Below are 13,657 nucleotides of genomic sequence, written 5' to 3'. Positions count from 1 at the left end.
AAAAATGTAAATGTTTAAAATTAATATTTATTAAATTAATTAATAAATATAAAAAAATACTGCCTTCATTTGATGAATGAAAATTATCCTATAAGAATACTAAATGGCAGGAAAATGGAACAGTGATGGCATCACATATGGTACTTAACATAATTACCATGGTATTGAATTGTCACTACACAGACAATGATAATTCAAATGAGTTCAGGTCATGCGTAAAAACGCACAAAGGTTTCTGTTAAATATAATTTGGTTTAAAAAAACTAAAATCAAAGACATAAGGTTTCATGTGGACTAGACCTCAAATAGAAACGTGAGCGCGTCTCTCTCTCTCTCTCTCTCTCTCTCTCTCTCTCTCTCTCTGCGCGTTCTGATGGCGCGCACCCAGCGTGAGTGCGCACTGACCTGTCAGTATGATAAAAGACCGCGGCGCGGTGCGGAGCGCGCGATTCGTTAATCGTGACAGCGCCCTTAATGAGTCCAAACCGCGCACCTGTTTCTCATCAAACCCCGCTGACTGATCGCGCTGTCACACGCGCGCAATTCGCCCTGCTCGCTTGAAACGCCGCCAAACCTCGCTGGAGACGATTTCAAACCTTTGTGAGAGATGACAGCAGTGACGGGTGCTTCATTATTTAAAACCATTTCATAGTTCACGGATCAACAAGTCAAAAGTTTACACGGAAATCAAGTCATTAGTAAAGAGCGCGCACGACGGGAAACACGGAGGTACTTGCGCTTCAGTGCGCACTTCAGTGTTACGCATGCGCACACTGCTGGGGGTGCAATAGATGTGTCCCAAATGACATACTATACACACTATGCACTTAAACTATGCACTATGTAGCCTAACCCATCTAGTGTATGCTTTTTAGAAAAGTGGTATTGTCCCAAATGGAACACTTAAGTTGTGTACCAATTCGCCTACTTGTACTATGCCCTAATAGTATCTTCCAAAAAATGACATACTATTAGGGCATAGTATAATAAGTAGACGAATTGGGACGCAGCTTGTGTGTTAAAAAGGTACCTACTACTTTGAGTGCAGAACAACACAGTATGGACACATTGGGTCATACTAACAGAATGGAAGTGATGACTATTGTCGGACGACGTGATCCTTAAAAACATCAACATCACAACTCTTTGCCATTAAGCATTTCTTCATCATTATTTGTCATGTAATGTTTACTCTGTAGTTTAATATGTTGACTCAGTGACACATAATTTATTTAATTTGTTAATTCATTGTTGCGCAACTAAACTCCGCCCTCTCGTATTTGGTGTTTGAGTGTCCATCGATCTACACTTTGAATTTTTGCCTAAAACCGTAGACTATCCGGGAACTTTATGGATACTCATTTTAGCATACTATGGTTTGGAACAAAAATAATGTTTACTGTTTAGGGTGGATAGTGTGCAGATTGGGATGCAGGGTTAATGTTTTTACTAACTGAAAGGATTGACTAATGACATCTAAACAACCCTCATCAATAATTTCTAGATACATTTCTATTCTTGTAACCTTATTAAGAGACAATATTATAATAATTAGTTATTTAGATTTTTTAACTGGTAAAAAAAAACATCACCCAAATTTTAAAATAAATGTAGCATTTTTGATGTAAATAAAGACATTTAGTCTTTTAACCATTTATAAGTTACTTTAACTGTTGATATTTTTTTCCCCAATACATATTTAGATCAGAAGCATGGACATTGCAAAAATGTTACACACAGTGTTTTGTATTAAAAATATCCTTCTTTTCCTTTGACTTTATTCAGTATGACACCAAACTTAGGATTTCTGCCGAGGCATCTTTAAGACATCCTTACTTTTTGAGTCTAGGAGAGAACATCCACACCATTCCAGACAGTGAGTACATCTCTATGTGTACAGAGATTATATCAGCTGTGTATGAGTCTGTCTTCTACCTTAAAGACAAATAATTAAGTCATTGTTTAAGGCACCTGATTGATTTTTATCTTCCTGCTCTTTGTTTAACCCTCCAGCCTCATCAGTGTTTTCCCTCAGAGAGCTCCAATTACAGAAGGATCCGGGACACCGGAGCTCAGTGTTCCAGCCTCCAGGTATTCCGATCTGTCCCTTTATTCTCAGAATGCAATTTAATTATGTTTATTCATGCAAAAATTAAATGTCGTTTCACAACACATGCACATAAGCAGGTATAGCTAAGCCAAAGGTCCACGTAGAGTTTGCACTCAATTCTGCAGAAGATATATTGAAAATGATCGGTAAACCTATATAAAATTAATCTTGCCATATAGTTTATGAAGTTATCTGTTTGTTCCAAAAAAAATATCTTGACAGGGCTTGATGCAAGCTGAATGCAATAATGTCGTAAACTATAAATTAGGGCTGCAACTAATTAATGCAATTAATCGGGTGTTTTTTTCGATTAATCGACTAATCGGATAAAAACATAAATATTTACTCAATTACATTTTACACTTATAGCTAAATAAGACACTGAATTATGGAGCTTTTCTATTGCATAGTTTCCCACAGTTTCGTTTAGTTTAGTCGGGTCAGCTTACTTTTGGGAGCTTTTCCATTGGGTGCAGTACGTAGTACCTGATACTTTTTTATGTGTTCACGTGTAGAAGTGTACTTTTAAAAGTGCAAAAGCCACACACTACTACATAGTTTGATTTTGATATTTTAAGCCTTAAAAAGAAAGTTTGTGCATTTTTTAAATAGTAAAATATCTTTAAAATGTCAAAAAATAAATAAACTAGAGCCCGACCGATTTATCGTTTTGCCGATTTTATCGGCCGATATGAGCATGTCGCAGATATATCTGTACCGGCGTATAAGCCGCAGATATGCGCCGATATGAACGTTTGTTACAGAACACATTAAATGCATTTGAAAGATGTAAGTACTTGTTTGTCCAGCAGAGTGCGCCATACTGGTTGCTAATGGCGACCCAGATCACTCACTGTAGTGACACCAGCCAATCCCCCACCCCCTTCACTTCAGTCAGTCAGTCTCTCAGTTCAGGTGGCTGCAGTCACGCAGTGTCTTCTTCACAACATTTTTACACCTGGTATTAAGACGCGCTTTGGTCGATTGGATTATAAATGGACAAGAGAGACGCATTCCCGCTTACATTTGGTGTTTTTAATCCGTCTCTTTGTCGACTTGCGAGTTAAAACGCAAGCGGGAGAAATGACGCGAGACGGACAAATGACACGTTTAAACTACGCGCAGCCGTGCACTTATATAACACTATATGAGATTACTGCTGCTTGTGTTGTTAGGTAACATGCTCATTTCAGAGCAATTGATTCAATAAGCTCGCGCAACTCTACACCCTTGCAAAATGAAAGAGGCGGAGCGAAGACGCTTTATTTTTTATAAAAGTCTAAAGTTTGCACGGAACCCTGGGTTTGTGTTATAAAAACGTTGTGCACAACATTAAACATAGCGTACATTAGTATGTGCTCCGTCAAGCATTGTCTTCGTAACTGTGAGTGGCTAACTAATTTGTGAAGTACACAACTTACTGTAAAGCTAATATTAATCAATGACTTCATAAGTTTCTCTTTATAACGTTATTCTCGTCAAAACTGCAAATGATGCAAGTTTTATGTATTTTGTTCTCTTTGTGTTTTAAAGTTATTTATAATAAGTCAAGTTTACTGTTTAGTGCACTGATATCCAACTAATTTTGGATAATAAAGTTTATTGTTAACTTGCCTATAGTACATATCTTTGTCACATCAATATAAGTGTTGGATCACCACATTTGTGAGTGATCACCACATTTGTGAGTGATCATTGCATTGCATTGTATTTATTCATAGTATATTATGTTAAAGTATATAGTGTATTCTATGTACAGTACTTTAGTATAATATACTGTAGTATATACTGAACTATAATGTACACATAAAGAATATCGGCCGATATATCGTTATCGGTCTTTTTTTACTCCCTAATATCTATATCGGCATCGGCCCGAAAAAAACGCATATCGGTCGGGCTCTAAAATAAACAACTAACGATTATTTTCATAAACGATTAATCGGGCGATTATTTTTCGATTAATCGACAAATCGGATAAAAACATCAATCTTTACTGAATTACATTTTACACTTATAGCTAAATAAGACACTGAATTATGGAGCTTTTTTATTGCATAGTACCCCACGGTTTGGTTTGGTGTAGTTTGGGTTGGATCAGCTTACTTTTGGGAGCTTTTCCATTAGGTGCAGTACCTAGTACCTGATACTTTTTTACGTGTAGAAGTGTAGAAGTGTACTTTTAAAAGTGCAAAAGCCACACAATACTATATAGTTTGATTTTGATATTTTAAGCCTTAAAAAGAAAGTTTGTGCATTTTTTAAATAGTAAAATATCTTTAAATGTAAAAATATAAATAAACAAAAATAATTGAGAATTTTTGCCACAGATTAATAAACTCATTTTAATCTAACTTTAGACCTTGATAAGAATAAACATTATATTTACAAAATAAACAGGCCATAATGATATTAAAAGTGATATACATGCGTTGTTACAATATTAAAAACCTGGATTTCCTCCTTACTTTAAAACAGATACTTAGTTTGTGGTTCATACTATTTTTATGAAAACCCAACAACAATTTTGGAGATACAAACTCACTTGTATTAAAGGAAATGAAACCTTTATTAACCAGCATCCTTTTGCACTTTTGTTTCCGTCATTGTCCTGTCAGGGTTGCCAGATCCATTAAATAAGACCTTGCAACGCTGCCTTGCTTTTAATCAAGCTGGTTTAAACATACAGTTTGCGTTGTATAAAGTCAGGCGCTGTTTCTTTAAACTTTTTGAGCTGTATGAAGAAACAGCGTCTGACTTTGAGTGTACAGCTCGCGTTGTATGAAGAAAACATGACTGACTAATTATAAGCACACAGCTCAGGCTGTATGAAGCGAAGCATGTGACATCACAGACCAACTACTTGATGATGAAATTTGTTGACAACAAATGCCATTTTTATTGATTAGTTGTTGCAACCTTACTATAAATCATAGTGTGCTAAACTATAAATAGTGTGACATACTCACCTGTTAAATTGTAGATGTTTCTAACAATGGCCAATTTTTTCAATTCTTCAGGTCGAGGCAAGAACCGCAGACAAAGTATATTCTGAGGGGAAAAAGTGTGAAGAGATCACATCACCAGAACAAAATCTGCCGCACACACCCCCACATGAACTATTTATTTTTTCCATCCTAAATATAAATACATGCATGCACAGGTTCATACACACTCCAAAATAGTGTGTGCTGCAGTCTCATATTTTGATTTGAAACAGGAATCATCTCATCTGATCAAAATGACCAAGTAACCAAGTTAACTGTTTCTCCCAACACTGCTGAAGCTTCACTGCGGTCTCTTTAAGACCTAATACGTTCTTGAATCTCAGGCCGTGGAACGACTGTAAATGGGCCTGGATGCTGACTGCGATTGGTCCAACAAAGAGATCCAAGTTGAACTCAGACTCTACTTCATTTGGATCTACAGTAGTACTTCAGGTGCTCATATATATAAAAGATGTATTAGTCTGAAGCGTGTGTGCATTGAAACATTGTAGCTTTGTGTCCGACTTTTTCCATTGCTTAAGTGAAACTTTTTGTGTTGACTTGTTTTGCCATATGTGTTTGAGTCATGGTAGCTCATTTAACAAATATTTATTTACCACTATAATAAATGAAAATTTCATCATAAATATTTAAGCCATTTAGTAGGTAACCCTTCTTGAGAAGTACTTGAATTCATATACCATTGAACTTTGGATATTGAAGATGTTGTAAGTGATTCGCCAACACCAGATTTAGGCCTGGTTTTGCAGACAAGGTTTAGATTAAGCCAGAATTAGCCTTAGTTAAGTTAAGATATTTAAGAAGTAAATTTAACTTAAGATAGCTTTTATAAATGTGACTTGGATAAAACATTACTGGTGTGTAGGGTTGCAAAATTCCTGGAATTTTCAAGGCTGGAAACTTTCCATGGGAATATATGGGAATTAACAAGAATAATATAAGAATTCTTTAAAATTTGCATTACCTTTGCATTCATGTCTGCTTATGACGAAACAAAATGTTTATTTATGTTCGTATATGATACATTTCATACACATTTTCCCAAATAATTCCCGTTAAGTTTCAAATTTGGAATATTTCCAAAATTCCACAGATTAAGTTCCCATGGAAAGTTTCCAGAAATTTACCAGATATTTTCCGCCCCTTTGCAACCCTAGTGTGCATCTCGAGACAAAAACGTGTGCACATTTTATCCTTATGTTGCGTTTACACCAGCCGCTGTAGAGGCGGCAAAAACGCGCTATTCGCGCATAGTTGGACGCTTGAACATTTGAGTTTACTCGCTTCATTCTAGTCATTCGAGACATTCACGCGGAAATCCGCATCATGGGAGGGGCTTCTGCGACTCTGCTGAGACTCCGCTCGCTTCCTGTAATCACGTCACTACTACAGCAAGGTCCTGATTGGTTAACGCGGCGCAGAAATCCGCCGAAGTTAAGATTTTTCAACTTGCGCGTTTCCCACGGCAACACTCAATTCGCACCACACCGCAGGATGCCTAATCGCGTCTTTGCATTGACTTAACATGTAAATCACCCGCGCTTGCCGCCTCTACCGCAGCTGGTGTCAATGCAGCATTACAAAATATACATTTTTATCATCATATCGTTTGTGTTCCTTGGGTTCAAACCCACAACCTTTTGCACTGTTAACACAATGCTCCACTACTGAGCTATACAGGAGCACAAAACAATGGCACTGAAATATTTCAACATGTCTGCAAAACCCAGCCTTAGTGTCTAATTCACTTTATTTTAATCTAATTTAGCAGACACTAAACTAAGTCCTCTTTCCAGAACTCCAAAGACGTATGTAACATGAGATGATCAATGTTTCTAATTGGCTAGAAAGGACATGGTTCCAAAAAAAGAAATCACTTACAGCACCTTTAATGTTATAGTTGCTATTGTATGAAATCATCAAAGTCAAGGTGCCTTTTGATAACCATTAGAGATGATGGGTCCAATATTACTCCTTTAGAAAACCATCTACTTCAATTTTCCAAAGGATCTTGTTCCTTACGAGTAATTGCACATAATCTGAAGGTTTTCTTTTACAATTTAAGTCAATTGCTACTCCGTATTTGCACATGGCATGCAAGTGTCCTCTTGAATTTATTCAACCTCGCCTACTGTTTCCTGTAGTTCAATATGAAAGCACTTTGACTCTTTATTGTTACTGACGCTGAGTACATGCTCCTGTAGATTTAGATTTAAAGGCCAAAAAGGAACTGAAATGTTGTGAATGACAGACAAAGAGAAATCAGAGTCCTATAATATATTATGACTTACAGAGATTTAGTTCACAGCAGCAGTGGCACTAATTTATGTGTTTTGTGGTAAATACAAATATTTTAAATACTCTATTGAAAATAATTAATATATAAATATATGTATTTTGACAAGTGTTTTCTTTATTCTTGCCATTAAAAGAGACCATGGTATTAAAAGATCTTAGATGACGTCTAAATGTTTTATAAAAGATTTAGATTTTTGTATGAAATGTGATATTAAATATTTTGTGTGATTTGTCTATTCTATTACAATATTCTGATGCTGAATGTATCGTGACTGCAAAAATGCCAAATGTAATTAAAATAATAAACTAATGATGAAATTCCACAAGTTGAAAAGAGTTAAATTTCTTTGGGAACAATTCACTTGCATGGAGCTGTTTGTTGAACATTGAACAAAGTAAACTTAAACTTCAAAGTAAACAGTAAACTGTTGCCTCTTTTGTTAATCTGATTTCACAGTCAAACAAACGAGTCTGGTTGTGTGCAAGCATTGTTATCACGTTTATAACAGATACTGAACTAATCCGAAATAGAATAAAAAGTAAGTCACCACAGAAACCTGCCTGTTTTTTTTCTCCTTCTAGTGTATTTACGTTGTAATGCATTGAATAAGAGGATCGAGGTGTTAGAAAACACACCTGTGGACCTGTCTCCTTCTGAATCATTTGAGCGAATCGGTTCGTTCGAGCAACAATTTCTGAACTAATCCGAAATAGAATAAAAAGTAAGTCACCACAGAAACATGCCTATTTTTTCACCTTCTAGTGTATTTTCGTTGTAATGCATTGAATAAGAGGATCGAGGTGCTGGATAACACACCTGTGCACCTGTCTCCTTTTGAATCAATGGAACAAATCGGTTCGTTTGAGCAACAACTCTACGATGCTTCCATCATTGCCCACGCGACGTTTAACGTGTTAAAAACTCGTTAAAACTGCTTGTTTACTGTGTTATTTCTCTTAAAAATGAGACTTGTTCTCTTTTTTTAATCCTCAATGAGCTTGTGCTCAAACTTTAATGTAACAGTTACAAACCATTAACCAGCAGCATAACATTCTCCATTAACTCTTATTTTTCTCTTCCATCTCTCCACATGCACCATCGTCATCTAACCCGGTAGTTCCCCCTACTGGTCACATTTAGTATGTGATTCATTGCCTATCAACACATCCCCCTTTCTTTAAAGCTGAACTGAACATGCCTCAATATGTATATTTATATTACACTGGGATTGTGAACAACCAGTTTCAAAGTATTATATTTTTTAAACACACAATTAGAACATTATGTATTCAGTCCATTAATTTACAAATCGAGTCTGACTGGTCTTTTGACTTGACGCTCAGATCTTCTCAAGACCTGTGACCCTAACTGACCATCACTTGTGTCCACATGTACACATTCATTCGATTTCAGGTCTGGCACTGTTTCTGCATGTGACACAGGAGCAATTCCATCTTCATCTTCACATTCTGTTTCCTTGAAAGTCTCTTTGGTTCTGAGAAGGTGACGACGGTTCCTTCTGAGCACATGACCCTCCTCAGTCCTTACTTCATATGATCTCGGTCCAATCTCCTGAAGAACAGTAGCTTTTCGGTGCCACGCATCCTGGTCTTGAATACGCACAACATCATCTTTGGCAAGTGGTCTGAGGGTTTTGGTTGCCTTGTCATAATACTGTTTTTGTTTCCATTTCAAATTCTCCAGTTTTGTCTGTATCTCTGCATTTCCTTTGATGTCTGTGTAGCAAGGTAGGGTTGTGCGTAACTTGCGATTCATCAACAGTTCCGCTGGGGATAAACCACATTCAAGCGGGGCTGTTCTGTAGCTTAGTAGAGCTAAATAAGGATCCGACTTGCTGTCTGTGGACTTTTTAAGGAGCTGTTTGATGATATGCACTCCCTTTTCAGCTTTGCCATTTGCCTGTGCATGCTGTGGACTTGAAGTGATATGGGTAAATCCATATTGTCTCGCAAACTGCTGCCATTCCTTGCTGCTATAACAGGGACCATTGTCACTCACTACAGTCTTTGGTATACCATGTCGGGCAAAAATAGACTTGACATGTGTAATGACACTGGTGGAGGTTGCACTTGTGAGAAGAGCTATTTCGGGAAAATTTGAGTAGTAATCTATCACTATCAGATAGTCTTTGCCATCACAGTGGAACAAATCTGTACCAACTTTCTCCCAAGGGGCAGTGGGGAGATCTTGGACCAGCATACGCTCCCTTGCCTGTTTGCTCTGGTACTTGTTACACGTCTCACATTGTCCTAGCATGTTTTCAATATCCTTGTTGATTCCGGGCCAGTACACAGCGGTCCTGGCTCTTCTTTTACATTTTTCAATGCCCAGGTGTCCTTCGTGTAACCTACGAAGTATCTCTGGCCTCAGGCTGTTTGGAATGACAATTCTACAGCCTCTCAGTAGCAGTCCATTTGCCACACTAAGCTCTGATCTCATGTGATAATATTTTGGACAGGACCCCTTGGGCCAGCCACCATGAATGTTTTCCATCACTGTTTGTAGCTCCTTGTCCTTGACTGTTTCTTCACAAATTTCATTTGCTTTGACATGAGATACCCAACAACCATGTTGACATAATTCTCAATTTCTTTTTCAGTGGAGCATGCAGAACTCCTCTCTGGCGCTGGGGATAGCGCATCTGCCAGCACTAAATGTTTGCCTGGTGTGTACTTAAGATCAAAATCATACCTTTGCAGTTTCATGATGAGCCGCTGAATCCTTGGTGACATCTCATTAAGGCTTTTCTTGATAATTGACACAAGAGGACGATGATCTGTCTCAACTGTGAATGTAGGAAGCCCATAGACATAACAATGAAATTTCTGTAGTCCATAAGCTAATCCAAGACATTCCTTCTCTATTTGAGCATATCTTGTCTCAGTCTCAGTCATGGACCTAGAAGCGTAAGCAACTGGCTTCCAGCTGTCCCCTTCTGCCTGCAACAAGACAGCTCCAAGTCCGTCCTTCGATGCATCTGTGGAAATCTTCAGTCTTTTGTTGGGATCATAATACGCAAGCACAGGTGCATTTGTCAGTGTGACCTTTAGAGCATTCCATTCTCGCTCATTTCTCGATGTCCACTTGAACTCTTTGGAGTCATGGAGAAGTTCTCTCAGTGCTGATGTTTTCACTGATAGGTTGGGTATGAACTTTCCAATAAAATTGATCATTCCCATTATTCTGAGCACACCTTTTCTGTCTGTGGGGCGCGGCATGCCTAAAATGGCTTTTATTTTCTCTTGATCTGGCTTTACACCTTGAAAAGAAAGTTTGTCTCCAAGAAATGTTATTTCTTGCACACCGAATTGGCACTTTTCACGATTTAATGTTAGCCCATTTTCACGCACCCTTTGAAGCACTTTTGTCAGTCTTTCATTGTGCTCTATTAGATTGGAGCCCCAGATCACCACATCATCTACATAGCAACGGACCCCTTCTAGGCCCTCCAGCATGTTGTCCATTGCTCGATGATAGATTTCAGATGCTGAGATTATTCCAAATGGCATTCTCAGAAATCTATACCTCCCAAAAGGCGTATTAAATGTGCAGTATCTTGAGCTTTCCTCGTCCAATTTGATTTGCCAGAATCCCTGTGCCGCATCTAACTTTGAGAAGTACTTGGCTCCTGCCATCTCACTTGCGATTTCTTCCCTTTTTGGTATCTGGTAGTGCTCACGTTTAATGTTTTGATTTAAATCCCCTGGGTCCATGCATATCCTCAGTTCTTTGCTTGCGTTCTTTTTGTCGACACACACCATGGAGTTTACCCACTCAGTCGGTTCTTCCACTTTGGCGATGACTTTTAACTGACACATCCTTTCCAGTTCCTTTTTGAGGCGCTCCCGAAGTGGAGCTGGAACTCTCCTTGGTGCATGGATTACAGGGGTTGCATCCTCCTTGAGTTTGATTTTGTATGTGCATGGAAGGCATCCCAGTCCTTTAAAAGCATCTTGATAACGAGTCACAATGGATTCAACTGAGCCTGTTTGAACACTTACTGCTTCTGAGCAGTTAATGTGGTAAACTCTCCTCACCAGGTTCAATTTCTTTGAGGAAACACCACCGAGCAGTGATTCCCGGCCCTCAGGTACAACAGAGAACAGTACATTGTGGCTTTTGTCCTTTATTGTCACTTTCAGTCTACACTGACCTTTGCTTTCTATGTCTTTTCCGTTATAGTCTTTCAGTTGCATTGTTTTCTTGATTATTTTAGGCTTTTCTTTCATGGCCTTTATTTCTGTCATGCTGATCAAGTTTGCTTGTGCGCCTGTGTCAATTCTTAGTGCTACTAACGTGCCATTAATTGGCAATGACACAATCCATGTTTCATCATTTTCTAAGTGGCTAACATTTTCTTCTGTGGTATCTTCTTTGATATCGTTACAGGACACCATGCCAACAAAGAAAGTCTCACTTAGATCAGTTTCTTCAACTATTCTCACTGACTTTGATTTGTCCTTTGTTAAGCACTTTCTTGCAAAATGATTTTTTCCATTGCACTTTGAGCATCTTTTGCCATAGGCAGGGCACTGCCGGGGCTCATGTCTGTTACCACAACGGTTGCAGGAGTATGTTGCTGCATCTTCTCTGTTATTCTTTTGTGGTGCAGGCTTTTTTATTTTATTTTTGACTACTGCAACCTTTGCACTGTCATGTACAGCAGTGGCATTTGCTTCATTAAACGTCTTCGCATGCTGTTGTGCTAATTCACTCACATGACACAGTCTCTCTGCTTCTTCCAGGGTTAATTTAGCATCTCTTAAAAGCCTCTCCCTCATTCTCTTATCCTGAATTCCATAGTCAATTTGATTGCAAATCATGGAATCTTTGAGATCTCCAAAATGACATGACTGCGCTTTAAGCTTCAAATCAGTCACATAACAATCAAATGTTTCGTCGGGCTGTTGCATCCGTGACCGGAACACATACCTCTCATACACGATGTTCTTCTGTGGGGAGCAATATGCACTGAATTTTCCCAGGATGGTATCGTACTTCTCTTTGTCTTCATTTTCGCCGTACTCGAACGTGTTGAATACTTCAATGGCTTGGGGACCCGCAACTGTAAGCAGCAACGCAATTTTCCTGGCATCGGGTTTATTGTCCAGTCCTACGGCCGACATATACAACTCAAAGTGTTGTTTAAAAGATCGCCAGTTGCTATCTACGTTACCTACTAATTTCAGTCCCTCCGGAGGCTTCAAAACATCCATCTTTACAAGCTGAACTCAGGCTTGACAAAGTCGTTTTTTTTTTTTACTCCTGGTACCATGTGTTATTTCTCTTAAAAATGAGACTTGTTCTCTTTTTTTAATCCTCAATGAGCTTGTGCTCAAACTTTAATGTAACAGTTACAAACCATTAACCAGCAGCATAACATTCTCCATTAACTCTTATTTTTCTCTTCCATCTCTCCACATGCACCATCGTCATCTAACCCGGTAGTTTCCCCTACTGGTCACATTTAGTATGTGATTCATTGCCTATCAACACAGTTTACGTCACGTTTTTAGTTAAATTAGATATAGTGGCATACAATTGTTGATGATGTATGCCACCAGGGAACCTGTATTTCACGATACCATCAACTAAGGAATGATTCTGCTTTGGATATTGTCGCAGTAAATTTACCACAATGTCGTGGGGAAATCGAGACTTCGTTGAGCCACGACCTAAATATATAGAAAATGCTTCACTTACAAATGTAATCCATATTCTTGACTTTAGCACACCTCAGGTTTCATACAAGCCATCATCATCAGCAGGTCACCGGCCGGAGGGGCGGAGCCCATGAGCTACGTCACAGCGACGTTATGGCGTTAATGTTTTCGTTAAAAAATCTCTCTTCTTTATTAATTTATTTATTATTTTTTATAGATAAACTTAACATAACAAAACAACATAATGTTTTGTTTATATATTATATTATATTATATTATGTTATGTTATGTTATGTTATGTTATGTTATGTTATGTTATGTTATGTTATGTTATGTTATGTTATGTTATGTTATGTTATGTTATGTTATGTTATGTTATATTATGTTATATTATATTATATTATATTACAAATGTATATTGTTTTAAGTTAGGACACATTCAGGCGGGGCTGGGGCTAAATCCATATGCGAAATAACCTGGACAGGTGGATATAATATCATTCATGTTTTTACATCAGTCCAGCTTTTACATTGTGTTATATTTTCTTCTTATTTT

At 37.9% G+C, this 13,657-nt stretch overlaps 2 protein-coding genes across 7 annotated transcripts in view; one reads left to right on the top strand and one right to left on the bottom strand.

The window, feature by feature from the left end:
• The window catches only part of cdk18 (cyclin dependent kinase 18), a 79,575-nt gene extending 71,621 nt beyond the window's left edge, over nucleotides 1–7,954 (top strand). For both annotated transcript variants that reach the window (XM_055183690.2, XM_055183689.2), the window contains 3 exons: nucleotides 1,786–1,876; nucleotides 2,014–2,091; nucleotides 5,131–7,954. In XM_055183690.2, coding sequence (XP_055039665.2) covers nucleotides 1,786–1,876; nucleotides 2,014–2,091; nucleotides 5,131–5,165 — 204 coding nt within the window. In that variant the 3' untranslated portion in view covers nucleotides 5,166–7,954. The remainder of the gene's footprint in view (nucleotides 1–1,785; nucleotides 1,877–2,013; nucleotides 2,092–5,130) is intronic.
• The window catches only part of LOC129427308 (uncharacterized), a 158,969-nt gene extending 145,374 nt beyond the window's left edge, over nucleotides 1–13,595 (bottom strand). For 3 of the 5 annotated variants that reach the window (XR_012373305.1, XR_008638588.2, XR_008638587.2), the window contains exons 1-2: nucleotides 13,142–13,595; nucleotides 5,080–5,161 (exon numbers count right to left, since the gene is read on the bottom strand). The gene's annotated coding sequence lies outside the window, so the exon portion shown is untranslated. The remainder of the gene's footprint in view (nucleotides 1–5,079; nucleotides 5,162–13,141) is intronic. The other 2 variants (XM_073876377.1, XM_073876379.1) reach the window with 2 other exon arrangements.
• Nucleotides 13,596–13,657: the final 62 nt, after the last annotated feature.

The sequence above is a fragment of the Misgurnus anguillicaudatus genome, chromosome 14 (assembly GCF_027580225.2).
Source record: "Misgurnus anguillicaudatus chromosome 14, ASM2758022v2, whole genome shotgun sequence".
In the NCBI taxonomy this organism is placed as follows: domain Eukaryota; kingdom Metazoa; phylum Chordata; class Actinopteri; order Cypriniformes; family Cobitidae; genus Misgurnus; species Misgurnus anguillicaudatus.
The sequence above is the reverse complement of the archived record's forward strand: the minus strand, read 5'-3'. Positions and strand labels throughout refer to the sequence as shown.